Source organism: Lipomyces doorenjongii (assembly GCF_038497915.1).
Source record: "Lipomyces doorenjongii strain NRRL Y-27504 unplaced genomic scaffold V1508scaffold_9, whole genome shotgun sequence".
NCBI classification, from domain to species: domain Eukaryota; kingdom Fungi; phylum Ascomycota; class Lipomycetes; order Lipomycetales; family Lipomycetaceae; genus Lipomyces; species Lipomyces doorenjongii.
Window position 1 is genome coordinate 150,765 of NW_027118076.1, and position 26,138 is coordinate 176,902.

At 48.7% G+C, this 26,138-nt stretch overlaps 9 protein-coding genes across 9 annotated transcripts; 6 read left to right on the forward strand and 3 right to left on the reverse strand.

The window, feature by feature from the left end:
- The first annotated feature begins 77 nt into the window (after positions 1 to 77).
- V1508DRAFT_412258 (pseudouridine synthase) lies at positions 78 to 2,149 on the forward strand. The gene is made up of 3 exons (XM_066939589.1): positions 78 to 495; positions 566 to 701; positions 752 to 2,149. The coding sequence occupies exons 1-3, from the start codon at positions 215 to 217 to the stop codon at positions 1,904 to 1,906; spliced, it is 1,572 nt and encodes a 523-aa protein (XP_066797573.1). The 5' UTR covers positions 78 to 214; the 3' UTR covers positions 1,907 to 2,149.
- A 2,927-nt stretch (positions 2,150 to 5,076) lies between these two features.
- V1508DRAFT_290937 (uncharacterized protein) lies at positions 5,077 to 6,471 on the forward strand. The gene has a single exon (XM_066936558.1). The coding sequence runs from the start codon at positions 5,358 to 5,360 to the stop codon at positions 6,369 to 6,371; it is 1,014 nt and encodes a 337-aa protein (XP_066797574.1). The 5' UTR covers positions 5,077 to 5,357; the 3' UTR covers positions 6,372 to 6,471.
- Positions 6,472 to 8,620: 2,149 nt separating this feature from the next.
- V1508DRAFT_402752 (acyl-CoA dehydrogenase/oxidase) lies at positions 8,621 to 9,781 on the reverse strand (the record flags this gene model as incomplete). Its single annotated transcript, XM_066938506.1, has 1 exon — positions 8,621 to 9,781. The coding sequence occupies one exon, from the start codon at positions 9,779 to 9,781 to the stop codon at positions 8,621 to 8,623; it is 1,161 nt and encodes a 386-aa protein (XP_066797575.1).
- Positions 9,782 to 10,263: 482 nt separating this feature from the next.
- Positions 10,264 to 12,598, reverse strand: V1508DRAFT_412268 (uncharacterized protein). Its single transcript, XM_066939590.1, has 3 exons — positions 12,383 to 12,598; positions 10,991 to 12,329; positions 10,264 to 10,934 (listed from the first exon to the last, which is right to left on the reverse strand). Exons 2-3 carry the CDS (start codon positions 12,184 to 12,186, stop codon positions 10,361 to 10,363), a joined length of 1,770 nt encoding a protein of 589 aa, XP_066797576.1. The 5' UTR covers positions 12,187 to 12,329; positions 12,383 to 12,598; the 3' UTR covers positions 10,264 to 10,360.
- On the forward strand, positions 12,552 to 15,214 carry V1508DRAFT_437767 (transcriptional repressor TCF25-domain-containing protein). The gene is made up of 3 exons (XM_066942153.1): positions 12,552 to 13,542; positions 13,593 to 13,709; positions 13,759 to 15,214. The coding sequence occupies exons 1-3, from the start codon at positions 12,765 to 12,767 to the stop codon at positions 15,144 to 15,146; spliced, it is 2,283 nt and encodes a 760-aa protein (XP_066797577.1). The 5' UTR covers positions 12,552 to 12,764; the 3' UTR covers positions 15,147 to 15,214.
- Positions 15,215 to 15,597: 383 nt separating this feature from the next.
- On the forward strand, positions 15,598 to 17,056 carry V1508DRAFT_290994 (uncharacterized protein). The gene is made up of 2 exons (XM_066936559.1): positions 15,598 to 15,789; positions 15,876 to 17,056. The coding sequence occupies exon 2, from the start codon at positions 15,893 to 15,895 to the stop codon at positions 17,012 to 17,014; it is 1,122 nt and encodes a 373-aa protein (XP_066797578.1). The 5' UTR covers positions 15,598 to 15,789; positions 15,876 to 15,892; the 3' UTR covers positions 17,015 to 17,056.
- A 440-nt stretch (positions 17,057 to 17,496) lies between these two features.
- On the forward strand, positions 17,497 to 19,130 carry V1508DRAFT_402756 (Alpha/Beta hydrolase protein; the record flags this gene model as incomplete). Its single annotated transcript, XM_066938507.1, has 2 exons — positions 17,497 to 17,914; positions 17,968 to 19,130. 2 exons carry the CDS (start codon positions 17,497 to 17,499, stop codon positions 19,128 to 19,130), a joined length of 1,581 nt encoding a protein of 526 aa, XP_066797579.1.
- A 666-nt stretch (positions 19,131 to 19,796) lies between these two features.
- On the reverse strand, positions 19,797 to 23,510 carry V1508DRAFT_291016 (uncharacterized protein). The gene is made up of 2 exons (XM_066936560.1): positions 22,811 to 23,510; positions 19,797 to 22,753 (listed from the first exon to the last, which is right to left on the reverse strand). The coding sequence occupies exons 1-2, from the start codon at positions 23,323 to 23,325 to the stop codon at positions 20,053 to 20,055; spliced, it is 3,216 nt and encodes a 1,071-aa protein (XP_066797580.1). The 5' UTR covers positions 23,326 to 23,510; the 3' UTR covers positions 19,797 to 20,052.
- A 1,840-nt stretch (positions 23,511 to 25,350) lies between these two features.
- Positions 25,351 to 26,090, forward strand: V1508DRAFT_452442 (uncharacterized protein; the record flags this gene model as incomplete). The annotated part of the gene is made up of 1 exon (XM_066942518.1): positions 25,351 to 26,090. One exon carries the CDS (start codon positions 25,351 to 25,353, stop codon positions 25,834 to 25,836), a length of 486 nt encoding a protein of 161 aa, XP_066797581.1. The 3' UTR covers positions 25,837 to 26,090.
- Positions 26,091 to 26,138: the final 48 nt, after the last annotated feature.

Below are 26,138 nucleotides of genomic sequence, written 5' to 3' on the forward strand. Positions count from 1 at the left end.
TTGCGAACGAACAACGAATTGTGGTTGGGAGTTTGTTCGCGCGTGGGGCGTGGAGGTCGAAAATTTCTATAAATTAGTTTAGCCAGTAGTTACATCAAATCTGCAGGCAAAAGTTTCCAAATATTAAACGATTACACGGGCCATATTATTTTGCTCACATATGGAGATTTCATAGATCTTTGCTTCTCTTCTAACTTGCGCGGATTTTGTTTGGATGCCTATACATGCACATAAGGTACGCTCAATACAAATACTCATCTGCACGACACGAAGACCACTATTGCCGCACACGGCCAGAACGAGCGCACAAGCGCACTACAAATCGAGCTCGCCACTGGAGCGACGAAAGACGACACTGACGCAATTCTGGCAAAACCAAAAGAAATCGAGCGTCAGAAACGGGGCTCTTGAGGAGGATGAGATCATGCCGAAGGAAGACTACAAGTTTTGGACCAAGAAGGATCTGATTGAGCGGATCAGTGAGCTCGAAGCACTGTATGTCACAGTATTCAATCTTCGCGAATGAAGGGCTGGGCTGGTAGAATTGGGCTAATCGTGTGAACAGGACTGGAAGCGGTATAGAGGAGTCGAGGGTTGCATTAGCGACTACGGCCGCCATCAGAAAAAAAGGACGGGAGGGCAAGGAGTTCAAGTTTAAGGAGCATCCTACGCGATTTATTGGGCTAAGATTTACGTATTTGGTATGTCACATCTGACGGGTGGCTGCGCCATATGCTAACAGCAGCATCAGGGCTGGAATTACAACGGCCTCAATGTCCAAGCTGTGCCGACTCCGCTTCCGACCGTCGAGGGACTGATTTTAAAAGCCCTAGTGACATGCAAATTAATTGAATCGGAAACAGATCTAGAAGCTTGCCAGTTCAGCCGGTGTGGCCGAACAGACAAAGGCGTTTCGGCTCTCGCACAAGTCATTTCCTTGCGTGTGCGGTCGCGACTGACGCCGGAAGAACAAAAAGACGAGGCCAACGACGAACGCGAATTGTCGTACATCACCATGCTAAATAATTTATTACCGCTCGATATTCGGGTATACCAAGTGTGCCTGCACCCGCCGGATAATTTCGATGCAAGGTTTAGCTGCGTCGCGAGACATTACAAGTATATTTTCGTCTCGCGGAACCGGGATTTAGATGTGGACTCGATGCGAACGGCGGCCAAGATGATGTTGGGAGCACATGATTTTAGGAATTTCTGCAAGATCGATGGATCGAAACAGATTACGAATTTCAACAGGTGTATCTTGCACGCAGACATCACACTTGTTAATCACCAGTTCCGGGGCGATGGTGATGACGAGGTGTATATGTTTGATTTAAAGGGCACTGCGTTTCTATGGCATCAGGTGCGATGTATTATGGGTGTATTGCTCCTTGTCGGACAAGGGCTCGAAAAACCGGATATCGTTGAGAAACTGCTCGACGTAAAGCAGTATCCTTGCAAGCCGATCTACGATATGGCTTCAGACACGCCACTCGTGTTATATAATTGCGAGTTTGGAGACGATGTCAAGTGGAAGGGTTTAAGTGATTTCAAAAGCTCAGCGGCGGGAACCGCAATTTCATCCTCGAGAGGCGTGGCGTACGCGCTGTGGTATGATGGGCTTGTTAAGAACGAGCTGCAGTTTGCCATGAGAAACGTTATCGAGAGCGCCGCGGAGGAGAGTCGTTACGATCCTAACGCGTCTCGGACAAAAGTGCAGACCGGAGATGGGATGGGGCGATGGCTATCTGAGTATGTGCCGTTGCAGAAACGGCCAGTGATGGATAGTTTTGAGGTGTTGAATGAGCGATGGTTGCAACGAAAAACGAAGGCTGTCGAGGCCGGTTCGAATGGAGGCGGGACGGATGTGGAGGAGGAGGTGAGGATAGCGGCAGAACAAACATAATGTAGCACTACTTGGATGTTGACGTATATAGATGTATAATAGCGACATTAGTAGAGGGCTATTGAAGCTGTAGGAGTTCAGAGCTCTCGTAGGTCCAAGCGGTACCAAACTGCTCGACTAAGTTCGACTATAAAGTCCAAGACCGATGAGTCTTTGCAGTGGCCAGCAGATCGTATCTTTTTGCAAACGTTCAGTGTTTCTATTGCATCTGTGAATGATAATGCATTATAGGTTATTATTAGAGTTATAAGTTAAGTGCATGATTACCCAGGTCAACCAGTTATATCAGCGGCTCGCGCAAGTGCTGGGACCCATTGGCGGCGCTAAATGACGCGGCTTAATGTATCAGACAACACACGGTAGTCTACGTAGTGAGATATCACCGTAGTCACTCGTAGTCTAAATATATAAGGCTGATAACGACCACCGTATTGGGATTTCTGCACAAAGTTTCTGCAACAATACGAAGAGACAATAATGCATTGAGACACCACACGAAAGTGGTACGGCGCAACAAAACAGAAATGTCTTCTCAAAGTACCGCGATTGTCTAGCATGTGTCAAATGCTCACAGTAGGTTCACAAGGAATCGGAAACAAGTTCCCTGTAATTTGTCAACGGAGGCAGGACCACCGCGGGGACTGCTCAAAGCGACTGTAAGGGGCCGCTGACAGCTACATTTTATCTGTTCTCGACAGTCTGGGTGTAGTTGCTGCTTGATTGCCGATAATTTACATATTACCCAATACGGAAATCGTAATCAACGGATCTCGCACAAAACAGCTGAATAGTCTCCTTCTGCTGGTCCTGTAGAAAGTGCACTCGGACAATCCGGAAGTAGGATTCTGATTAATCGGCGAACACTGAATCCTTGCATCAATGTAAGGTCCGATAAGAACTCTATTTTGAATGCTAGGCGAGAGTGAGACATATATTCCATATCTAAAGACACGGCGCATTGGCATGAACTGGAATAATTGGCAAAATTGATCAGGGACCAGTCCGTTGAACAGTCGTCAGTCTGTCATTCTTTCATGTCGCTTCACTCATATGATTGAGTTTGCCGACTTTGGGGTACGGCGACCAACGTCGCTGGGATATACGGTCGTGTCGATATGGAGATAATCGTTAGACTCATTCAGTGAGGAATATCACGATTTGATAATCAGATGTGACACCAGATATCAGTGTGATTATAGGGTGTGTCGGCTTCTGGAAGGCGCGGAACAAAGAACGTGATTCATTCTAGAAGCCGTGTAAACGCCGAATCAGAATCAAATCCCCGTCTGGTCAAGACGCTTGTATGAGGTATCATGGGATGAGGTTGGGTATATCAGACAGCACTGGAGCGCTCGTGGCTTGTGAGGACAGATCAACGTGGAAGACGAGACTGACAGCGCGCTGCATGTGTCTTGTACAACCTGTGTTGCCATCGCAACGGTCCAGCCGAAACAATGTCTATCTTGTCGTCAGAACCTCTGTTGGTTGGTTGTGAACGATAACAGAGCTGCGCTATCTCAGGCTGATTCCCGCCGTCGGCCGAGATGGTCAGCGCGCTCGCTAGAACACGTGCCCAGGCTACAACTACATCTGCCCACAATACCCGCTAAACAATGACAGCAGGGGCACGTGTGTGCACATGACGTCATCGACCCCAGCGAGCCGGGATCAACTTTTCCGCAGCAATAATGGCGACAGGTCAAAAGTATTTGTCAGTACTCTATAATAATGGCACCAGATCGTGTCGGAGCATAATTGGATCTCAATCCAGATAACGGCGAAACAGAGGGGTTTCACACTGCGACACCGTGAGTTCCAACCTCCTACTTTCCAGATCCCAATACGACGGATTACTAGGAAGCGGTGAGGTTTATTACGCGAAACAGCCGGATGGGCGTCGGCGGCGTCAAGGAGACGGTCGGAAGACGGGGGCGCCGCCACCGTGGGTTTTGTCGATCAGGCAACGCGCGAACAGCGAGCGAGTCCAAAATGCCTATCGGTTCCGACTGATAGGCTACTTCGTCCAAATAGCCAACATAACTATCGCTGACCAGTACACTACTAGATACGCGGGGTTCGGCGCTAGGTGCTATCCCTCAAATCTTTGCTTCTGGCTAGAGTGAGATATGCGGAGAATGCACCGGAGCCATTATTAGTGTTTAGGGGGGCCAAGAGGGATATGCAACTAAGAGTATGCACCTACCACCCTAATGTGGAGCAGGTGCAGCAGTGAAGAACGATCAAATAAATTTGCGAATGCACCGGCAACTTATGTGTGCAAGTCGCAGTTCGTTATGCCCCCACTTTCGCTTTCTCTCATGTTAGGTTAGTAAGCCAGATCAATGCTGTTGGGCAATGTCTACCATCTCCGCGGTTTCCCGCTGGTCCTTGGGCCTCAGCTGGCACCCAGTCAACGCGTTCGTGGCGCGTCGCGCTGTGTCTGCCGGCAGACGCGACACAGAGCGCGGTGCACTCCATGTGCTTTTCATTCGCGGGCGTCCCATTCATATCGTTTAGCGAATGTGATGTGACACAGCGAGTGAGATGTGGGCCTGTGTCGACTGTTCTGGCCGCTCGACGATCGACGCAGTGTCGACCTGTTGTTAGCTGCTGATCGGCGGTGCAATGCGGCCGTCTGCCGGCGAATAAAAGCATGACATTATTATTAGTTTGCGTTTTGCTTGTAAACGCAACGCCCTCGCTAAGCTATCCTGAGCTATCAGGTGTCAAAACCCTCCCAACATATTTAGTATTACGTATATTACGTAGAGTATATGACCCAGATCTCTTGCGGACATTAAATAAAATTTGCCACTGGCATCGTCAAGACTACCAAGCACCATTACAGTTGCAGCAGCACCACTACCACCACCGCCGCCAGCACCAGTAGAGCCTGCATTCCTATGCTATTTCTGAATTGGATTGCTAGCAACGCGTTAGTTATCCTTAGCTACAATAGTAGCGAGCATGTGAAAAGTAAGCCACGGCAATACCAACCGGCGTGACGACGTGTGCGCAGGCGGTGCGTGGTCGGCGTGGCCTCCGGCACGCTTATGGTACGTCCGTGCGCCGTACTGTCGTGCGTACCACTTTCACATGCCGGCACGTCAACCCTCACACGACTGCACAGCGCGTTGGGCCAGCCTGTGCGACCTCAGATCACCCGCCTCCCCAAATATCATTCCCTGCTCTCGCCCTTGCGTTCTTTCCTTTCTTTTCCCTTCCCCATCCCTGCGAACTACCCGCTCCTCGAACTCTTCCCGCTTCTTTGGTTCACTCTTGCCCGAGTTCGCTCCATAGCTCGACCGCTCTACGATCCTTGATCTTATCATAATTTAAGTGAGTTCCCGTCTTGCGATTTCCATCCGGCCTGACCTGATCCTGCGCTTTTCTGGTGCAACACCACTCGCTAAACACCATCTAGATCGGTCACTTGCGTATCACGTTCACAATGGTTGACTCAACTGCTTCCGAGACCTCTGCGCCGGTCGAGACCGCTGTTCCTGTCGTTGCGAACGGCGGGTCGAAGTCGTCTGCGTTTGTTGCTCACTTGCGCTCTTACCCCATTGTTGATGCCACAGTGTCCTACACGACTTCCCTCCCGCTCGTCAAGAGGGCCTCCGCCACCGCGAAGCCTTACGTTGACAAGTACGTGCACCCTGCTGTCGAGAAGGCCGCTCCTGTGCTCTCCCGGGTTGACAAGCTCGGCGATACGACCCTGTCCAAGGTCGACAAGTACGTTCCTGCGTTGAGAACTACTGCTGCTCCTGACATCCCTGGCACTGTTTCCAAGTCTGTCGAGTCTGTCAAATCGACTACACACTTGTACACTGAGGCCGCCAAAACCAGGGTCAACGACACCGTCGTCGAGCCGACCAAGCAGGCCGTCGACAAGGCCAAGCAGCGCACTGCGGCGCTCTACGACGCAAAGGGCCGCCCGTTCGTCCGCGCGAAGCTTGATCCCGTGCTGGCTCCATTGAACTCTCGCTTGATTGCACTCCTTGATGCATATCTTCCCCCCGCAAAGTCGTATGCTGACGGTAATGCAGCCGAAGGCACTGCGGCTACTACCGAGCTGGGAAGGCTCTACTTGATCGGCACAGATGCAGTCTACCGTGTCAAGCCTGTTATTGAAGACAGGGTTGCGGCGACCAGGGCTCAGGGCAAGGAAACCGTCGACTATTTCCTGTCTGTTCCCTCCGCGGCCAGGTCCCATGTTATCGCGGTCTGGGAGGACAAGAAATCGAAGACCGACATCAAGAGCAAACCCATCACCGGCCCGCTCTACGTCTCATTGTCTACCGGCAAACATCTCGTGTTTGAAGTTGTCTCTTTCGCCGAGGCATATGCACATGAAAAGGTCGGCAAGGTCAAGTCCATGACAAAGTCCATTACTAACGGTCACTTAAAGAAGGCAGACGCGCCGGCGCCGGCAGAAAGTACACCCCAGGTCGTGCAGGAGTAGAAATATGAATGTGATCTGCTTTTTTTGTGGTTTTAATGGAACTTGGCGCTTTGTTTGTGTGTTTTCTGTCTATTCCATTTGTGTTTCTTGTTCAGTGTCAGTATCATTACTTCGTGTGTTTTCGTCTTCCGTCGCATGACTAGCCCATCATTCCACATTGTTTCCTTTCGATCTTTTGTTTTTCTCTTCTATAACTTATACAATTATGACGCGAAGATGTGATATTGATTCCTGGGGGGCATATAAAAAATGTTAAAAGGGTTGGGGAGGAAGAGTATTTAGTGAGTGTACCAGTATAGTTGGTTGTGTTACACGTTGGGCTATTGTCATAAGTATGTCTCCATCAACATATGTTATCCTCGACTGTTTATGGTTAAGAGGTCTTAGTGATACGTTACTAACATACATGGGTGAGATTGAGTGATTGATCTGAAGGACGTCGAGGAAGTTGATGACTGAGTACGTGAGGTCGTTTCGGTTTGCTTAGAGTTGTCGTGTTATTGTACAGTTAAATTGCGGGTTTTGTATGTATTTTAGCAAAATGCGATAAAGAAATGATTCTCATATTATCTTCTCCGTTGTGAGTGCTGATGTGTGTACCAACGCTATCCTATATGCTATGTCGATGGAGCATGTCGACAATTCATCTCTTTTCTTCGACAGAGAGAAGAATAAGGAGAAGTGCGGAACCCCGCACTATCTGACACTAAAAAAGCGAGAGATCGAGCCCCTTAGAGCGTGATCGCGGTCTCGGAGGTCTAGTCATAAATGATACAATGAAATTTGGGGCAGTACGGAGACAAAACTCGGAACCCCTTCCCGCGATCGCGATGTTGCACAAAAACCGAGCTAAACACAAAGTCGCAGACATGCCAGCTGTCGGAATCACGACGTACCTGCGCAACCGCGCGGCAACTGATGCATAATGTGAGCTGCGTGCTGGTCTGCTGACGCTTTGCTTGCTTTTTGTGAATTAGAGGCGTGTGAGATGAGAGGAGCTGTCTGAGCACCGCGGCGGTCCAAACAGCTTTGTCGTTCTGGTTAGGCAGCAGCTAATTACGGCTTTGTATACAATACTATATAAAGAGTCTCGTGGGACCTCGTCCGTATTTCTTTGTTTATACAAAATACATGGAATCTTGCACTATTTTTTAATATCTCAGAATAAAATGGCACCTTTGTTTCTGTCCTGTTGTGTTTGATTACGTAAATTGTTCCTATTCTGAGAAAATGTCATGCCAATTTTACCGGTAGTGCTACTCCTGAGACTTTTATTCATATTCATATATACTGGATTTCGTTCATATCGGCCGGTGGACTCCACCGCCACGCTGTTGTCTTGCCGCTAACAAGCAGCGGAATTTCCCGGAGACGTGATACTGATTCTCTTACTACAGACAGTTTCTCACTTTGCGCTCTGCGCTTCTACAGGCTTGCTAAAATGTCTGGACAGGCTCTCCTTTTACTTTGACGGCAACGAATTACCAACTTCTGCGGTTAATCTTGTCGCTATGGCGCGATACTGATATCGCGCGTAAATCCATAAATTTTCATTGAGTGGCATTGTCTAAGGATATGCAGGACACAAACCCGACAATTATAATTCCGGACACACATCCGCTTATTATCAAAACCACATGGTGCACTGACCTTCAAGGTGTTGTTGAAGAGGCTTGTTTCGAGTCAAGTAATGTGGAATTTTTTTGCGCAATAAACCATTGCATGGTCATCTGATAGTGTACTGTCGCTTGAATATTGAGACTTGGGCCAATTGATCAAATTTACATGCGCTGAAACTCTTGGAATATATCTAGGACTCTGGTGTATCAAATGCAACCCGTGATGAGGACAAAACTTTTCAAGGTGCTGCGGTTTAGGGTTATGTAAAATCACGTGAGCGTTGTTTGGCGAGATTAAGTGCGGCGTACGCCCCCATCGGCACAATTCTCCCGATTTTAGCTCGGCTGGACTTACTCCGATACTGCTCCCATTTGTCGCACTGTCCACGTGCAGTGGTGTGAACGCATTTTAGGTCACCATTTCGCGCCCTCTGTGATTGCATTTGGTATTTTCTCCGGTCAATTTTCTACCATATGTCGGTGTTTTACCGTGCACGAGTAAAATCTCATGGCGCCCGCTCTCTCCTTCCTACGTTCTTCAAAGCACAGCTCTGCAAACACTCCCAACTAGTTTAAAACTATTGTTGACAAAAACATGGAATATATGGACAATGCAATACGTTGCTACATTTACCTTAAAGTATACTGCTTCTGGATCAACCTAGCAATGGTTTGGAGTTGAATATTGGAAGTTCCCTCGTAAATTGCACCGATCTTGGCATCACGATAGAACTTCTCGACAGTCTCATCTCGAGTGAATCCGACTCCACCCATCCACTCAACAGCCTTCGACGCCGTCTTCTCAGCAACTTGCGAGCCAATCAGCTTCGCCATGGCAGCCTCCTTCACGAATTCACCACCGGCGTCCTTGATTCGGGCGGCATTGTAAAGGAGTAACCTCGCTGCCTCAATTTCGGACGCGATCTGCGCAATCTGGAATTGCATACCCTGGAACTCACCGACATACTTGCCAAACTGCTGGCGGTCGTTGAACACATACGACACAGCTCGATCGAACGCCCCTTGCGCGAGACCGGTCATCTGCGCGGCAATGCCGATCCGTCCTTCGTTAAGGCACTCAATCGCAATTTTGTATCCCTGGCCGTAAATGCCGAGAACGTTTTGTTTCGGAACACGCACTTCGTCGAATGCAAGCACCGCCGTCGAACTAGCTCTAATGCCAAGCTTCTTCTCTTTCTTAACAACTTTCACTCCCCACGGCTTCTCCACCACGAACGCGGTGATACCACGGTACCCCTTCTCAGGTTCCGCATTAGCAAATACAACAAAAATCTCGGCTTCCGCGCCGTTCGTGATCCACATTTTGCCGCCTTCGATCACAAAGTCCCCATCGCTCATCTTCCGCGCACGCGTCCGCAAAGCAAACGCATCCGATCCCGCGCTCGGCTCTGAGAGCGCGAATGCCCCGAGCTTGTCCGTCGACAGCTGCGGCAGATACTTCTCTTTAATATAGTCCGAACCCCACTTGCGCACGCAAGTGTTCACAAGCGTGTTGTGCACGTCGTTCAAGACGCTGACTGACGGGTCGCACTTGGCCAGTTCCTCAACAATCGCGACTGCAGCGGTGAACGATGCGCCTGCGCCGCCATATTCCTCCGGCGTCTCGACGGCCATCAGGCCGGTCTCGAAAAGCGCGGAGATAATGCTGGGGTCGATGTGCTCTTCCTCGTCCATTTTCTCGACTCGTGGTGCCACGACGTCGGCGTTGAATCGGGAGACGACAGATCGGAACATCTCGACGTCTTCGTCGAACTCCAGGATCGATGTCATGGGGTTTCTGAGCGGTTTCGTGGTCGACAGGAGGCGCATCGGATGGTACACTGGGCCATACTTCGGAAGCATTCTGCCGACGCGAGCTAATGATCTGACAACTGGCGCCATAATGGATCGAAGTTGTGAAAAATGCTATGCAAGAGACACTGATTATCTGCAATGAAAGGCAGAACTTGAGCGACAAGGAACGAAACTGATCTCTTTAAAGAGAGCTCAGATCCCTCGGCGTCAACGCTGTACCTGCCGAAGTCCCGGTTGCTATAGCATCGTTGGAAAATACAGCCTTGTGACGCGGGGTGTGGGGTTGTTTGCGACTAAGCCGCAGCACTACAGCATGTGATATCCTTATATTTGCCCTTACCCTTGCACCTTTGTCGGTCATCTTCAACCCGTATTAACTGGGGCGTACTTCCACTTGTACATAGGACAATTTTACAGCTACAGCTGAATATCTCATCCGAGACGTCTTCCGAGACGGCTGCCGTGACTACGTATTTATTCTTCTCAAAAAGGATTATCATCTGCACGTACAATAGGACATAATTTCTCACATTAATAAACATACAACGCATTATTTTACAGGTCTTTCTTTGTGTATTTCGAACCAAGATGGGGCATCAGTTTGGGATTAATCACCATATGATCCATCGCTATGCTCCGCGGCATGGCGATCACCAAAATATTCGCGTTCTCGACCTTTTGGCGTGTCTCATTTCCACCAATCCCACCCCACAACAAACCGCCGAGGAATCCGGGAAAGTCGAGTGCGAATGATTTTGCATTCGGTACCCGCCGTGATACTGCACCGGCCACAGATATCATGGCAAAGCTTACACCACCAACTATCATCATGAGCGTCGACAGATCGAGGATGGGCGGCTTGATTGGCGGCGTTGCGGTAATCTGGAAGTACAATTTCTCTGGCGGAAGGTCTGGTGGCGCTCGGTGTTGCGGCAACATTTCTGACAGCGGCGAATATTCCTCACTGCCGTCTTTCACAATCGGAGACTTGTTCACAAGCGCAATGGTGATTTTGCCATCTTTCAATAAGATGTTTTCATTCTCCGAGACGGCATCTTGCATCTTAGCAGCAATGTTTTTGATCATAAGCGCCTTCTGTTCTCGAGATGGCCCTTCTATCACCGGAATACTGCTACAAATCAGCCTGACAACTCTTCACTATTTCTGTAGCTTTTTGCAACTTACACTTCATGCTGTTGTTCTTGCCGTGACCTTGGGCTCAGTAATCGCAGAATTTCGGCATGAATACTCTTAAACACGTCCTTGTTATAACTGAACGTAACTAAAAACCCAACTAACGCAGCCACTGCGCCTCCAAGGCCTGACGTCGCAATTGGAACACCAGTAAACACAGGGCCCAAAATCATAGACACCAATCCACTAAATATAGTGCCGGCGCCGAAGAGGGTGAGCACATTCCACGGAGTCGTCAATTTGGCCACATTGATTGCTAACGTGCCGAAGAGAGCAGTCATGAATAGCAGATGTCTCCAGTTTCTGTGCGAGAAGCCGTGCAAAAGAAGTGAAATATACGGCGCGTCATATCGTCTTTTGCCGTTACTAAGTACGTAGACGTCCGGTCTCACATACCCATAACGCACCAAAAATTGCCGTAGATACCGTGGGCCATAGCGTTTCCCAATGAACACACCGAAACAAAGGCCGGTTATAAGAAGCAGCGGCCAGTCCAATGTTATAACTATGCCATTTTCAATCGGCTTCTGTCCTACACCATTACGTTGTCCGGCAATTTGAAACAATGCATCTCTCGCCGTATTGTAGACTATAAACGAGCTTGGAATGTCACCCTCTTCTGGATTCGCATGTGCCAGAAGCATATCCTTGTAGGTCCGTGGTTCGCTAGGCCAAACAAATATGTCCAAAGTATACACGTAACCAACCAGTAAGGCACAAGCAGCAAGCTGTGGCAAGATCAACCATGCCACCCCTATTTTCTTACTCGACTCGCCAGCGCCAGTAGCCGGGGGATTCACAGATCGCCAGTTTATAAATTCGTCGTCACGACTGCTGCCATAATATGAGATATGTCTCCGCGGCATATTGAATCGTCCCGAAATCTGTGAGAATGATTGTCCCGAGTAGAGCTGCCAAATGGAAAATGGCCTCGCTGGTAACACCATGTTCGGGGTTGATGCGCATCTGGGATTATTTCTCACATTAGATAGTTGTCGCGAAATTGTTGGTGAGCTACTAGCCAATTTGGGTGTCGTCAAGTTAGCCACAAAACTGACGCGGCCATTTTGTGATGATCTCGAGCCAAATAATTGATAAGGTCGGATGAATGTGCCAGCTCCAGTCCGCATTGCCATTGATCTCCGGTTACATATTCGGCCAATTAACCCCGGAATACTCGGATTCATTCTGCCGACAGAAAAAGTGGTAATGTCCACTCTCCTTCTAAAGAGCCAACGGATTTTGGAGACACCTGGTGGTGCTTTAACAATGTATGTGGCCTGAATTGATAATACCAATCAACATAAACGGATAGACATTACGGGACACCCTGTAAATACTCAAATTAGGATTTCCATTCAAATATCTCAGCGAAGTACTTACCCACTTGATTGCAATTGCTCCGTCGTGGCACCTAGACGGAATCTTTAAATTTGTCGAGCGGAAGACGCCTTTGGCACTTCGACAAGCCTAATTGCCCTATGCAAGACAGATGGTCAGCCTCGCACCGCCACACCCTCTAAATTCTGTGTGGCTTCATCCGAGGAAATACCAAGCAGCCAATCTGTCAGTCCAAGCCAAGCCGATATCCATTCCAGTTCAATAAATCTCGCTGTTAAAATTAGTTTAACTGCTTGGGAGTAATAATTTGTGGGGACATTGAGTCTGGAAACAGTGGCAATTAGCATTAAATCGTTGTATACCTGAGTTTCCACATCAAAGCACCTTATATTAGGAAAATATACGACTATCACCATTGCTCGCAATGAGTTCACGAGCAGTCCGCCGGGCGCTACGTGACCAGGAAGCGCAACTTGCGTCGCCAGAACAATTAGAATCTCCGAAGAAATCGGCATCCCCGTTCGCCGCTCTTGCGGGCGACGAGGAAGCTAGTGAGAGGAAGGAAGAGGGGGAAGAGGAGGTGGAGGCATATTCACGACCGAAACATAGTCTATTTGCGCTGCTGGGCGGTGACGAGGATGATGAGGAAGTGGATCACGATGATGCATATCAAATATCTGCGGGGGTAGAGATAGTAGAGAATGTGGCTAAAGGTCAGGAAGGGGATATAGAGCAACCACTACCGAAGTCAGAACAGTCGTCTTCTAAAAAGAAGAACTCGAAGAAGAAATCCAAGAAGAAAGTTGCGAAAATTGCAGCCAACGAAGCTAAGCAGAATGACAAAAATTTTGACGAAATCGACAAAGCACTGGCCGAACTGAACATGAAGTCAGGAATCGTCTTAGGAGACGCTCAGGCTGTGGTGAGTAGCAAGACACAGACTGATGGGAAATCATCCGCACAGGCACTCGCTAGATTGCTATCGGTCAATAGTCGAAATCTTGATCCTGGACGGGAGATGCGGAAATTGTTTGGGCGGCACGTGTTCGAAGGAGAAGCTCGCGAAGTTCGTCGTGGTGGACAGCGCGGTCTGGCCAGACCCATCGCGAGTAGGCGATATGTCCTTGTTCAGCCTGCTGACGACTGGCCACCGCTAATTGGTGCTTCGGGAATGACAATGGAGGTGGTTGGCACTGAAGGAGGTGAGTATATTCAACCACAATTTTACTTGCAGTCTGCTAATGATTTCCAGAAATCACAAGCTTCAAATTTACCCACAGCCGAGCATATATGGACATACAGCGTCAATTTTACATGTGTCTACAACTAGGCGACGCGGAGCTTCTTGTCGAATTATTACAGCACAACTGTACGTACAGATTACTTGATATGAATGAACTTAGCTGACGAGCGACAAGTGTATCACGTTTCTACTTTACTGCAGGTGTCCGAGATCCTTACACACCATGGAGAACACACCAAGGCCGCCAAGACCGTCGAAAGAGCACTTTTCACTTACAACAAGTCGTTCCATCCTATGTTTAACGTCTCGACAGGACGCGTCCGTCTCCCATTTAAGTATTACGAAAATCGCGGTTTTTATCTCTCCATCTACAGGCACGTCAGGAATCTCGAGCGAAAGGGCACGTGGTCTACAGCTTTCGAATTTCTCAGGCTTCTGTTAGAAGTGTCAGCTGAGGAGGACCCATACTGCGTGCTCCTTATGATCGACACCTACGCCTTACACTCTGGGAACGATCAATTCATCATTGACCTTGTAACATCTCACATTTTTGAAGACCGCGTTCCAGATCTACCAAATGTCGCGTTCTCACTTGCTCTAGCGTATTTCCACACAAGTAACTTTTCTGCAGCGGAGTCGGCTCTTGAAACAGCAGCTTCGACATTCCCTTGGACACTCTCTGCACTTGGTTTCGCCCTAGGCCTCGATGTACCACCACAGCTAATGAAGTTTAACGAACCCCCATCATCATTCCAACAAATCGTCACACAGCTCTATTTGTCCCGTGCCACGTCACTATGGTCATCACCGCAGACAAAGGGCCTTCTTAACGACGCGATTGCAAAGATGAAGCAGACTCCGCCATCACCACCCTTACGCGTAATTGACCCGAGATATCCTGTAAGCAGAGATTTGGCACGACATTGCATGCTCTCGGACATTAAGCCAGTTCTTGAGTTGTTACCCAGAGAGTGTGTTGAAGGTGAAGAGATTTGGACGGATGACATGCTACCGCCAAAGGACAATATTTCACCATATGCCAACAACCCCCTTTCCAGAAGTATTGTGAGAAGTGCTACGTCGAACCGTGACGACAATGATGGCAACGTAGGAGTCGATGACCGCGGAATTTTGGACGGATTGTGGAACAGTATTCAACAATGGCGCAGAGGGCGACGGCAGAATGGAACGGAAGATGACGAGGATGATTTCAATTCCGATGACGAAGAGATTGCATGGGCATTAGCGAATGAAGCAATTAATGTTGCTAATGTTGCTAATGTTGCATCGTCTGATCCCGCCGTCGCAGAAGATGAAGCGGCAGCAGCAGCGGCAGCTGAGACGCGCAGGCAGGCAGGGCAATCTTACATTTCAGGTCTGTTTAGGCGATTGGCTGGAGGACTTGGAATCGGAGGCTCACCCGACGCGGTTATTGGTGATGATGACAATTACTTTGAAGGAGAGGAAGGAGCGGGAGACGAAGAATATCTGAATCCGGTTGAGCCTTATGACGAAGATGATGTGGTCGATGAAGACACTGACACGGATGAAGAGTATCCATGATCTTGCATTGTATATATATATAATATATTCCTTTGTATCCAGTTACAATATGAAAGTTATTATGAGACCATATGTGTCAGGTCTACCTTGGTATAATGTGGATTTGCGACAGCAGAAAAGAAATCGTCCCTCAGAAAAAAACTGGTCAATGTAATGAACAATTGACGATACCCTAGGGCGATTCGAGTTGCCCCTGGAGTTCTTTCAGACGTTTGTGTCCGCTCAGCGTCAGACCGACAGGCAGCTTATCGGCGTGTCAGCCTGTCAGCTTGTCAGCTTGTCAGCTTTGTCAGGCTTCATCAGCGGCATCAGCATTTACATAAACTTAATTACGTGAGCTATGTGTTTACTGTTTATCGACTTTTATCACAGAATTGCTGACTTTCAGTTCAACAACAGTTGATCATCGCTGCAGTAGTAAACCGCCTGTCAGATGCTTTATTGGACACTGTGCATTCTTTGTCTTTGTCAACATTTGCCCCTAACCCCATGGCGCTTGTTTGTAACTGCTGTTATTAGTTCAGATACCAGAAGTATTACAAAGACTCACGTAAGAATCTCACGTCGTGGCCCGCACGTTCGGCAGATATAGCCAACTCACTCAGAAATCTTTCTTTGATTTATAATGAGTTGACCATGGGGGGTTGGATGCCTTTTCTATATTCCGCTGACATTCCCCAGTGGAGCAATCCGCTGTTCAAGGTCTTGCGGTCAACTAAATACAAGCAGGGTCAATCTAGCCAATCATGGTGCAGTCGCCAAAGGAAGTTGTTATTCTCGGGGGTGGTGTCTTCGGTACCCATCTCGCGCATAAATTGGCGTCGACTCTTCCTCGGAACGGCTCGCCAGTCCACATCACCCTAATCAATGCTCGCGATCACTTTGTCTATCTCCCTGTCAACTTGCGAAACAGTGTGGTTGATATCAGTTCTACATATATCAAGCCATTAGATCCTCTCTTCGCAAATAACCCGTCCGTTGGCAAAGTCAAGGTTGGCGAGGCTGTAAGTGTCGACGCTAAACGCAAAGTTGTTGTCCTTCGCGGTGGAGAAGAAGTCACCTACGATATTCTCGTTCTTGCGCTCGGTTCCTCATGGAACGATCCAAATGTGGTGCCAACTGAGCACGAAGACGTACTCGATTACTTTGACAAGCAACGTGCTGCGATCAAGAAGGCCAAGAACATCACGATTATCGGTGGAGGCGCGGTCGGAGTTGAGTTCGCCGGAGAGATTGCAGATTTTTATCCCCCTTCTTCCGGTAAACATGTGAGGCTAATCCACAGTGAAGATTTGCCACTTTCAAAGCTTTATCGGGACAAGTTTAGAATCCAAGTGAAGAATATGTTGGAGAAGCTCGGTGTCGAAGTTGTCCTCTATGCTAAGGGTACGAACAATGAAGATGGAACGGTTACGATCACTCCACGGGACGGCAAGGAGCCTTACATACTCAGAAGCGATCATGTTTACAGTGCCTTGACGCCTACACCTAACACGCACATTCTTCCAGACGAATGGAAGGACGAGAAGGGATATATCCGTGTTACTCCAACGTTTCAGCTGGAGTCTGACAGTTCTGTGATGGCCGTGGGAGACTTGACAAATGTCAAGGAAGTAAAGCAAGCTGCAAAAGCTCCTGGGACCATTGCTGTTGCTGCTCCAAATATTGTGTCTCTTGCTAAAGGTCAAGAGCCTTTAAAGAGATATGCAGGCGCCTCAGAGATGATCGCTCTGGCCATGGGAAAGAAAACAGGTACCGGTATTGGCCAGATGCCGTGCTTTGGACAAGTGATCTTCCCGTCTTGGTTGATTGTGAAAGTCAAATGTGGGGATCTATTTGCTGGGAGGATGACAAAGATCTTGGATTGAAACAAGCAGTCTATTATTGTTATTTGATTAGGATGTACGAGCCTGTTATCATACACATATGGCAAGTAAGCGCGATGTTATTTCTCAATGGGTAGTGAACCACTTGCAATTGCATTGCATCAGAACTATTAGCCGTCGATGTCGCTTGGAATCGTCCAATATAACATGACTTTCATTGGGTCTTTCATATACTCAGAGCCCTGACCCTAAGCATGCCGCGATTGCCGTAAGAGGCTAGCAGAGAAGGCTGTCTGTGGCTAGGCCTTGGGTGGCGGCTGGCAATGAGTGCGACGGTAGAGCCGTGATGATTAAATGGCTCGCTTATGCCGCAATACTAAAACGATTATGCATTTGTAGCAGGGATAATATTAGCCCTTTTAAGTGTGCAGCGACTTTATTGGATCGCCGCGGTCGTTGTCTGCTCCTCATCCCGCTTGTTATCACCCATCTTTCTCCTCATCCCGTCCAAATCGACAACCACAATGAAGTCGAGCATTATCCTATCGTCGTTTGTTTCGGCGCTGGCTGTCACTGCCGACCAGACCGTCTTCCGCAACACTCACCAGCAGGCGGCTGCGGCCGGTGTTAAGGCCTCGTCGGCTCTCGGCGAGGCCATCAAGGCCCTTGGTGACTCTTTCCAGCAGATCACCTCCGAGACCGCTCAGGTCTGGGCTGAGATGGAGAGAGAGTTTCCTGACGTTGTCAACAAACTCACCTTCTTGTCTGAGCCCAAGCCCGCAACCCAGCGTCCCGCAACTGAGTTCGACTTCCACGTCTCTGCTACAGAGCTTCCTGGTCACGCTCTCCGTGTTAAGAAGCCTGCGGACCTTGGTGTCGATACCGTCAAGCAGTATTCTGGATACCTTGACGTTGAGGATGAGGACAAACACTTTTTCTATTGTACGTTGGCGTGCTATTATTGATGGTAACCATGTTCTGACTGACTTTGTCAGGGTTCTTCGAGTCCCGAAACGATCCTAAGAACGACCCTCTCATCTTGTGGCTCAACGGTGGCCCTGGATGCTCTTCTATGACCGGTCTCTTCTTCGAGCTTGGCCCGTCTTCTGTCAACAAGCACGGCAAGCTCGACTACAACCCCAACGCGTGGAACCAGAACGCGTCTGTCATTTTCCTCGACCAACCCGTCAATGTTGGTTACTCTTACTCTTCTCAGTCCGTTTCTTCCACCGTCGCCGCTGGCAAGGATGTCTATGCTCTCTTGACTCTCTTCTTCAAGCAGTTCCCCGAGTACTCTAAACTTCCTTTCCATATTGCTGGTGAGTCGTATGCCGGCCACTACATCCCTGTTTTCGCCGCGGAGATTCTCTCTCACAAGGAGCGCAACTTTGACCTCACCTCGGTGTTGATTGGCAATGGTCTCACCGATGGCCTTACTCAATACAAGTACTACCAGCCTATGGCTTGCGGTGCGGGCGGTGCTCCTGCTGTTCTCTCCGAGGAGGAGTGTGCCAAGATGGATGCTGCTTACCCCCGCTGCGCGAGCATGATTCAAAACTGCTACAACACTGAGAGTGTTTGGTCTTGCGTCCCTGCTTCGATCTACTGCAACAACGCCATGATGGGCCCCTACCAGCGCACTGGCAAGAACGTCTACGATATCCGTGGAGCTTGCGAGGATAGTGAGAACCTCTGCTACCCCCAGATGGGTTGGATCTCCGAATATTTGAACTCGAATAAGGTTAAGAGTGCTGTTGGTGCTGAGGTCGACAAGTTCGAATCTTGCAACTTCGACATCAACCGCAACTTTCTTTTCAACGGTGACTGGATGAAGCCATACCACTACGCTGTTCCCCACATCCTCGAGGCTGGTGTTCCTGTCTTGATCTATGCGGGTGACAAGGACTTCATCTGCAACTGGCTTGGTAACCAAGGATGGACCAATGCTCTCGAATGGGCTGGTTCGAAGGAGTTCCAAGCAGCTCCTACCAAGAACTGGACCCTCGATGGCAAGACTGTCGGCACTATCCAGAACGCCGGTAACTTCACATTCCTCCGGGTCTTTGAGGCCGGCCACATGACCCCGTTCGACCAGCCAGAGGCTGCCCTCGACATGGTGAACAAGTGGGTCAGCGGCAACTTCGGATTCGCGGCTTAAATGGTGTTGTGGTGACGTTATAGAGGGTTGGAGGTAATCAATGGAGCAGTCGTGTGTCGTTGTATCACTGTTCGCTAAAAACAAGAACAGCTTTGCTGACGTCAGTGATGTATTGTATTACATGCGTTTTTGCTTGGGTTTCATATTCTTTCTATTGGGGGCGATTACACAATACGATATTTGGAGGGGGGAATGGTTGGGTGCTAGGTTGTTTCGTTTCATATATACACTATAAAACAATCTAGTACTTTCGGTATAACGGTGCTTAGCGATCGATAGGTCCGACACTGTCTACCATGATTAAATGGCCACGACGTAATGTACCAATGCACGGTTGCATCCATTAATAGTAGCCGTAAATTTGTGGAACTAAAGCATGACTGAGCATATAGTGTCTGTTCAATCAACATTCCGATTCAAGACCAAAGTGTTCTTTTGTACGAATTACTGTACGAGGCTGAATTGGGTTCTTTGTTACCGTAAGACCGACGGACTTATGCTGGATTACACATTTGTTAGAAATATCTTCGTCGCTTTAATAGGGTATTCACAACTAAGCTGATCTCTACGACTTCGAGATTCTGAAGGTCTATACTACGTTTATTAAGGAAATGCACAGCTGTACCAAGAATGTAAAGCCGTTTTTCGCTCCATTAGAAGAAACATATTGAGACTAGTCAATGGGGCGCGATCAATTAACGGCGTATATGTTTAAAGATCAGCTATATTCTGCCCGCGAAAAGTAATATCTCCAATGATTAAACTATAACGACATATTAATCTAAAACCTGCTAAACCATGTCCCCAATGATACCTAAGTAAACAAACCAAGAACCCAATCTATCCCACTCTATTTGCGCCGCGTTCTATAATCTCATCGATGGACATGATACAAATTGTAGCAATCTAAGCATACGTTACACTACACGACTGTATGTATCCACTTCCCATTTATGTCGCGCTCCAAACATCGTGTTGGCCAGTATCGTTCATTAACCTGGACACTGACGACGCTGGTAATGTCTTTCCTATTGACTTGCTTAACACGAACAAATTGCTCATCAGACCACCGCTTTTGGCTGATAATGTCGAGGAACTGCTCGATGTTGTCAACGGGCTCGCCATCGACTTCGATGATCCACTGAGCAGGACGGATGTTGTTGAGTGCTGGCGCGCCAAATGACACGGACCCCACGTACACACCACCAGTGAGAGGGACGAGTTTGGTATCGTGGGCGACCTGTTCGATTGCCTCTGACGACGTTTCGTGTAAGAAAGCGCCGTTCCACTGCACGATCTTGTTCGTCTCGGCGACGTTGGACATGTCGAGCAACGGACGGACCGTAACTGTTTTTTCTTGTCCCTCGCGCAGAACAACAAACTCATAAGAATCCTTCGATTCGTCCTGTAGCTGCTTTTCGATATCGACAAGTCTGACGACAGGAGATCCATCAATGTCGAGAAGAATATCGCCGGGAATGAGATCATTGCTGGCATTGGTCGCGACGTCGTGGTGCGGGAACTTGTCAAACACATTGATCATTCGCACATTGCTCGAATTCAATTGCTTCTTCACGAGCTTCACAAATTGTCTGATTCTACCGGCGCTCAAACCGTGGCCGGCAGCAGTCGACAACGAAACTTCTCCACATTCGAAATTGAACGTTCGCCTCTGTGGCATGCCACGACCGACTTCGGAATGCAATAGTCGGCGATTAATATGATCAACAATTGGTTTGACATAGGCTCCGTAATTCAAACCCGTCTTCCAGAACGTGTCATTACCAGATGAGTTTTGCGACGAAGCATTAGTCCACATAGCCACGATCTTGTAGATGTCCCTCTCCTTCTCTTCGTTTTCAGAATCAACATACTTCTCGCCATATTTCTTCGCGACGACCCCACCGTCGCAAGAAACAGTGTCGACAAGAGATATGCCCTCAACATTAATCAGCCTGAATCGAGGAGGATTGCACTTTGTCGTGCCGACATCGCCGAGAGACATAACACTTGTTTGCTTCTCCACGACTGAATGCGCTGAATCAAGACCGAGGACAGTCACCGCGTCTTTCACTCTCAAGTCTGCATGTGGATCAAACGCTGGTACAACGAGACTGACGTGCGACGGCAACTCCTCCAAGTTGAATGTAAGATATGCAAGTTTGTCCATAGCGATAACACGGCCGCAAACGGCGTGATGCTGCATAGTGAGTCGGATGTCGACAAACTCGGACGGAACAGCAGCACGGTCGCAGGCAACTATTGGAACACCGTTCTCGATTGAAACAAGTATGCCGACACCGTAGTATGGTCGCGAAGACGTGTATCCATGGATACTGAATGGAAGACGTGTCGTAACGTATATCAAGCTTTGCTTGATCAACTCCAAAGAGTTGTTCTGCGCGATATCAAGCTCATCGTCGTCATCATATTTCTCGGCACTAGGGTCGACCGCTGCCTGTCGATGTTCGACCACGCTCGGGCGAAGCGACTGACGGTCCCACACACCAGCCTTATCTTGTCGAACGAAGATATGATCGAGATGAAAATGACGGTCAATCTGGACGAGGCCAGTAGTCTCGCGGATCTGGCCCAACTCTTTATGTTTAATCGGAACTCGTTTGCTGTCCGGGATTGTTGCAAGAACATCAAGAAATGCATCGAGATTCGGTGTGGGCCTGTTTGCAAGTGAAGTGACAAGGAAATTTCGCGTCAACGACGACCAATTCAACATTCCTGACAAAGCGACAAATACACCCTGGTTCTTTACGGACATGCCATACGAGCGCGCCTGCTGATAGGACAAGTCGTGAAAAACACCGCCGCCAACTTCGGCAAAGCGATCTGGAGTGATGGAGTGCAGGTCCTGAACAACAATGTCGGCATCGAATGGTGTCTTGCCACGATACAGCGATAGGGTGACGGTTGTGTCGACTCTGTCATCAAGAAGTTCCCACAATGGCACAAAGCTGTCCAAAATCTGACCATCGCAAGCAATAACGATATCACCGGGGTCAAGCTTGCCATGGGCGGGACCGCCTGGAAGGACTTTTGACACAGTGAGAAGGCCTGTGGAAGATGGGTTACGTTGGCGGCAGACGGCTTCAGCTTCGGCTGTCAAGCCCAGTCGCCGCAACTCATCATATGATTTATGAACGAATTCAGTCTGTAAAGTGCCACGCGTGACGGGAATGTCGGCTTGAATACATCTCAAAGCTCGAACGATGCGGTCTAGCGGGAGGTAGAACGATGAAGCAGAACGTTTCGATCCACCAGCGTTCAAAGCTATGGCGTGGCCTGCGATATTAAGGACCGGAGAACCTGAAGAACCACCGGACGTTCCTGTCGCAGCTTGGAAATAGAATGTATTGAAGTCTTCATAAACGTCGTCGCCATAGCGCGGTGCAGTTCGGTCAAGCCGCGCAAGGGTACTGCCCAGAATGCTGAGCTTCTCGCCGGAGTCATTCCCGACAACCTTGATGGACAGACCTATTTTAGCAAGATCAGGCCGAAGCTCAATCTGCTCAACTTCCAAAAATTTGACCTTATCGGCATCGTATTGAAAGAAGCCAAAGTCATGAACAGGATCGCGATAGATAGGACGGAGTGGCACTTCTTCATAGCTATTTTTGTTGAGTTTTAGCATTCTGCCACTGAACAATATTGTCCAACTAACTTACTTGACAAATACGGCAGTAGCAATGATAGGGGCCGGGTTAACGACGTGCCTGTTTGACAAAATAATACCTCTTTGCTTGTCTACCACAAACCCAGTGGCGGTGTAGTCGCCCGCGCCTTCGGTGTCGAAGGCACGAACAGCGGATGCCTTGATAGACACAATGCCTTTGATGATGCGTTCGATAGTCTTATCCCACGCCTGATCCTTCGCGACAGCGGCTGCAGCTGCTGCGGCGGCTAACGCCGACTCGGGAGAAAACTTGGCTAGTGGTGGGACCGCAGTTTGGTTGGGAGGCGATAATGGCGACTGAATGCGATGGGGAGCAAGAACATTAGGATGGAAGTATGACGGAGAAGAGCCAATGATTCCACTGGGATTGTCGCAAAGCCGCAGAGCAGAGTCAGGGTCGGGTGTCAATGCTGGAGTTCGGATGATATTGTTCTGGCTTGTCGACTGGTGGCCAAAGCGGGGAACGATTGGGATTGGGTATAGCGGAGGCTGCTGTTGGGAGGCCATGCCTGGAGGCGAGGCACTGAGGAAAATCTGTGATCCGGGCTCGGAAGGTGGTGTGCACTCTTGCAGAGGCAGGACGGAGTCTGTGTGTTTAAGGAATGTGTTCGAAGCTGGTACCGTCGACGGGCGGGCTCTTGAAGACGAGTGACGAAAAACGGCTAAGTTGCGGCAGTGAATGACGGTGTCGGGGTCGCAGACTTTGCGTCAGGGCTCTATTTAAAAAGGAGATGGGATAGAAGGCGGCAAGGAAGCAGTGTGTGGAGCAGGGCGAGGAGATGGTGACTGAGCTTTAACCGGGGAGGTAGCTGTACTTTTGGGTTAGTGTGGCGCCTTGGGTCACCACGCCACAGAGTATGCCCCACACGCTCAATTCTTACCTTATACCGCCGCCCCCGGGCTTATAAGTAAGCTCAGTTCGAGTAAACGCGACTCCGGCGACGGCGCTCCGTTCTTCCGGCAGGGAGGGAGTGGCTATGTAGAGGTCGGCCTGGTCGCGTGCCTGTGGTTGGGTCCCATCGTCCGGTATCTCCGCCGCACAAATCCAGGGGCTTGTGGCGTCACTGGAAAGTACTGGTGTAGTTGAAGCTACATACGCCTCACATATTGACATTTACGCCAATGTAAACTTTTGGCCACCCGGATTGGCTTCTTGCTTCACACTCCCGCCCAAGCCAAAGCGGGTCGCCGGTTCATCTTGCTGTCATGGTGACGATTTTCAGCTCTGTAGACGCATCCAACAACATGATTGGTAGCAAAGTTCGCACCAGAATTGTGATATCTCACCCCCCCTCCGTTATCAATTCCACACCCAAAAACCCAATTGCTCAGTAGATGGTAATTTTTGTGTCGCCACGTCGCTAACATCGCTGTTGCCAGACTCATTGTTTGGCGGCTGTTTAGTAAAATCGCGAAGTCCTAGCGACAAAGTGAATCTCCACGATGAAGCTTAGCCGTGGCTTGTATCGCCTATGTGCGAAATATGGTTTCGATGCTGTGGCGAAGACCTTGTAGGCTCTTCATGTCGCTGAAATGAATAGTACCTCCAAGGTCCTGCGGTTATACTTGACAGTACAAGGCACAATAATATATGGCAGACAATCAAATCCCGGCACATCAACGGTTGCTTTGCATGTTTATTATTTCGGTTGTCAAGGTAGCTGGCATATATTGATTTGCGTATTATCAATTAGACAACAATAGTGCGCTATGTGTAACGCCCGCTATTACCATACGAGGTCTGGATCGATATCACAAGTGTAGAGTCGCGACCCTAAGCTGTAAGCAGTAAAGCTATCCGAATTTTTATATATGATTAAGATGAAGTGGTATTACATCAATTACACAGTCGTAAATTCAGTGGTTGCAGAATAATAAACTAGTAATACACAGACAATTTAGTTATGCGTAGGCTCTTCACTCTCCGACTTGCCTGGCGGCAGCTGAGGCAAAGCCGAGTATCCGTATCTTATCCATTAATCCGTCAAAGATTAAGTAAATGCGCTCGAATATATAACATCACAGATTGTCTGTAGCGCGCTCAGGACGTGGGGTACTTTGGGTCAGCAGAATTTAGGAGTCTGACATTATCGTGATCTTTACCCATACACATTAGACGGGGAAAGCGAAGAACTTTCAGATAATGATTGTTCTGCTCATTTCTGACCCGCTAAAGTGGACCCTTTAACGAAACTTTCATATGCGAACAAAGAGCCCATTGTTCAGCCGCACGCTCGCGGTATTATACGCTGTTCCTTGTCAACCGGAAGCATCGCAGTACCCCGCATCTGCCGGTAATCTGGTCACATGCTGAACGTTGCAGATCTACATTATCGTGAACAAATAAGGATTGATTGCCAATATAGAAACAAAATAACCTCAGCGTTTCCGACCTCGAGACCCATGGACAACGAGGAAGCCGATGATAAAATACTGCTGCCCGTTCAACTCTGATCTCTCTCACTATATTACTTCACCATTGAATTATCGACTTACGTCTTGACCTCGTCGTCGCGACGATTGTAGTTCAACATGGCCAGTCTTAATTACATCTACAACTACAAATCGGATGCTGCTTCGAAGACCTACAACCGCCAGGTCCGTCTGAGCAACATGCAGGACATGACGAACGCATGCGACCGCTGTCCCTTTAACGAGAACGAGAACGCTACAAGCGATACGATCGACGCTCTCGATACCTCCTTTGGATCTCATTATCATCACGACGGTCCATACGATCCCGCGATACGGCATTGTTACGGACAGTTGGTTAATCCTCCAATAGCTGCCATTTCGCATTGCATGCGACATCCGTCGGAAGAAGTGGATGTTGAGGAATTTATTGACCACCGTGAAAGTCATGTTTTGGTTGGGCACTGGCCCGGTGAGGAATTTGCTACTGCCGGTGCCAGGGCTGTCGAGCTTGACAAGGAACAAAAGGAGCAGCAGCAGCGGTTTCGGGCATCTAGTAAGAGACGCGTTATCTTGTTCTGGCTGCCATGCTTGGGTCGCAGGTAAGACCAGTACCACGACACCCTTGTTATGTACCGTCTCATATTTGCATATTGCATTACCCGCGTTATTTGGGGAATATGTCAGTTATTGAATTGATATACTGCATCGTAAGGCGTTTAGAGTTTGGGTTTCTATCTATGTTAATGCACGGCTTAGACGTTGAATGGCTGCTACTGCTACTGTTTTGCTCCTGTTGGCATAGTTAGTCCAATATTAGTTATTAGTTATGTTATACTCTCTTCCTTGAGATCCCTAACCTCATGGGCTCGGGTTGGCCAACGACAGAGTGCGCAAAACACTTCAGG

Coding starts and splice junctions, on each gene's coding strand:
- V1508DRAFT_412258 (XM_066939589.1), top strand. CDS start 215: ATGCCTATACATGCACATAAGGTACGCTCAATACAAATACTCATCTGC. Junction 496..565: donor ATCAGTGAGCTCGAAGCACT/GTATGTCACAGT, acceptor TCGTGTGAACAG/GACTGGAAGCGGTATAGAGG. Junction 702..751: donor GGCTAAGATTTACGTATTTG/GTATGTCACATC, acceptor CAGCAGCATCAG/GGCTGGAATTACAACGGCCT.
- V1508DRAFT_290937 (XM_066936558.1), top strand. CDS start 5,358: ATGGTTGACTCAACTGCTTCCGAGACCTCTGCGCCGGTCGAGACCGCT.
- V1508DRAFT_412268 (XM_066939590.1), bottom strand. CDS start 12,186: ATGAATCCGAGTATTCCGGGGTTAATTGGCCGAATATGTAACCGGAGA. Junction 10,935..10,990: donor CAAGAACAACAGCATGAAGT/GTAAGTTGCAAA, acceptor GATTTGTAGCAG/TATTCCGGTGATAGAAGGGC.
- V1508DRAFT_437767 (XM_066942153.1), top strand. CDS start 12,765: ATGAGTTCACGAGCAGTCCGCCGGGCGCTACGTGACCAGGAAGCGCAA. Junction 13,543..13,592: donor GGTGGTTGGCACTGAAGGAG/GTGAGTATATTC, acceptor AATGATTTCCAG/AAATCACAAGCTTCAAATTT. Junction 13,710..13,758: donor CGAATTATTACAGCACAACT/GTACGTACAGAT, acceptor ACGAGCGACAAG/TGTATCACGTTTCTACTTTA.
- V1508DRAFT_290994 (XM_066936559.1), top strand. CDS start 15,893: ATGGTGCAGTCGCCAAAGGAAGTTGTTATTCTCGGGGGTGGTGTCTTC.
- V1508DRAFT_291016 (XM_066936560.1), bottom strand. CDS start 23,325: ATGGCCTCCCAACAGCAGCCTCCGCTATACCCAATCCCAATCGTTCCC. Junction 22,754..22,810: donor GCTACTGCCGTATTTGTCAA/GTAAGTTAGTTG, acceptor CAACAAAAATAG/CTATGAAGAAGTGCCACTCC.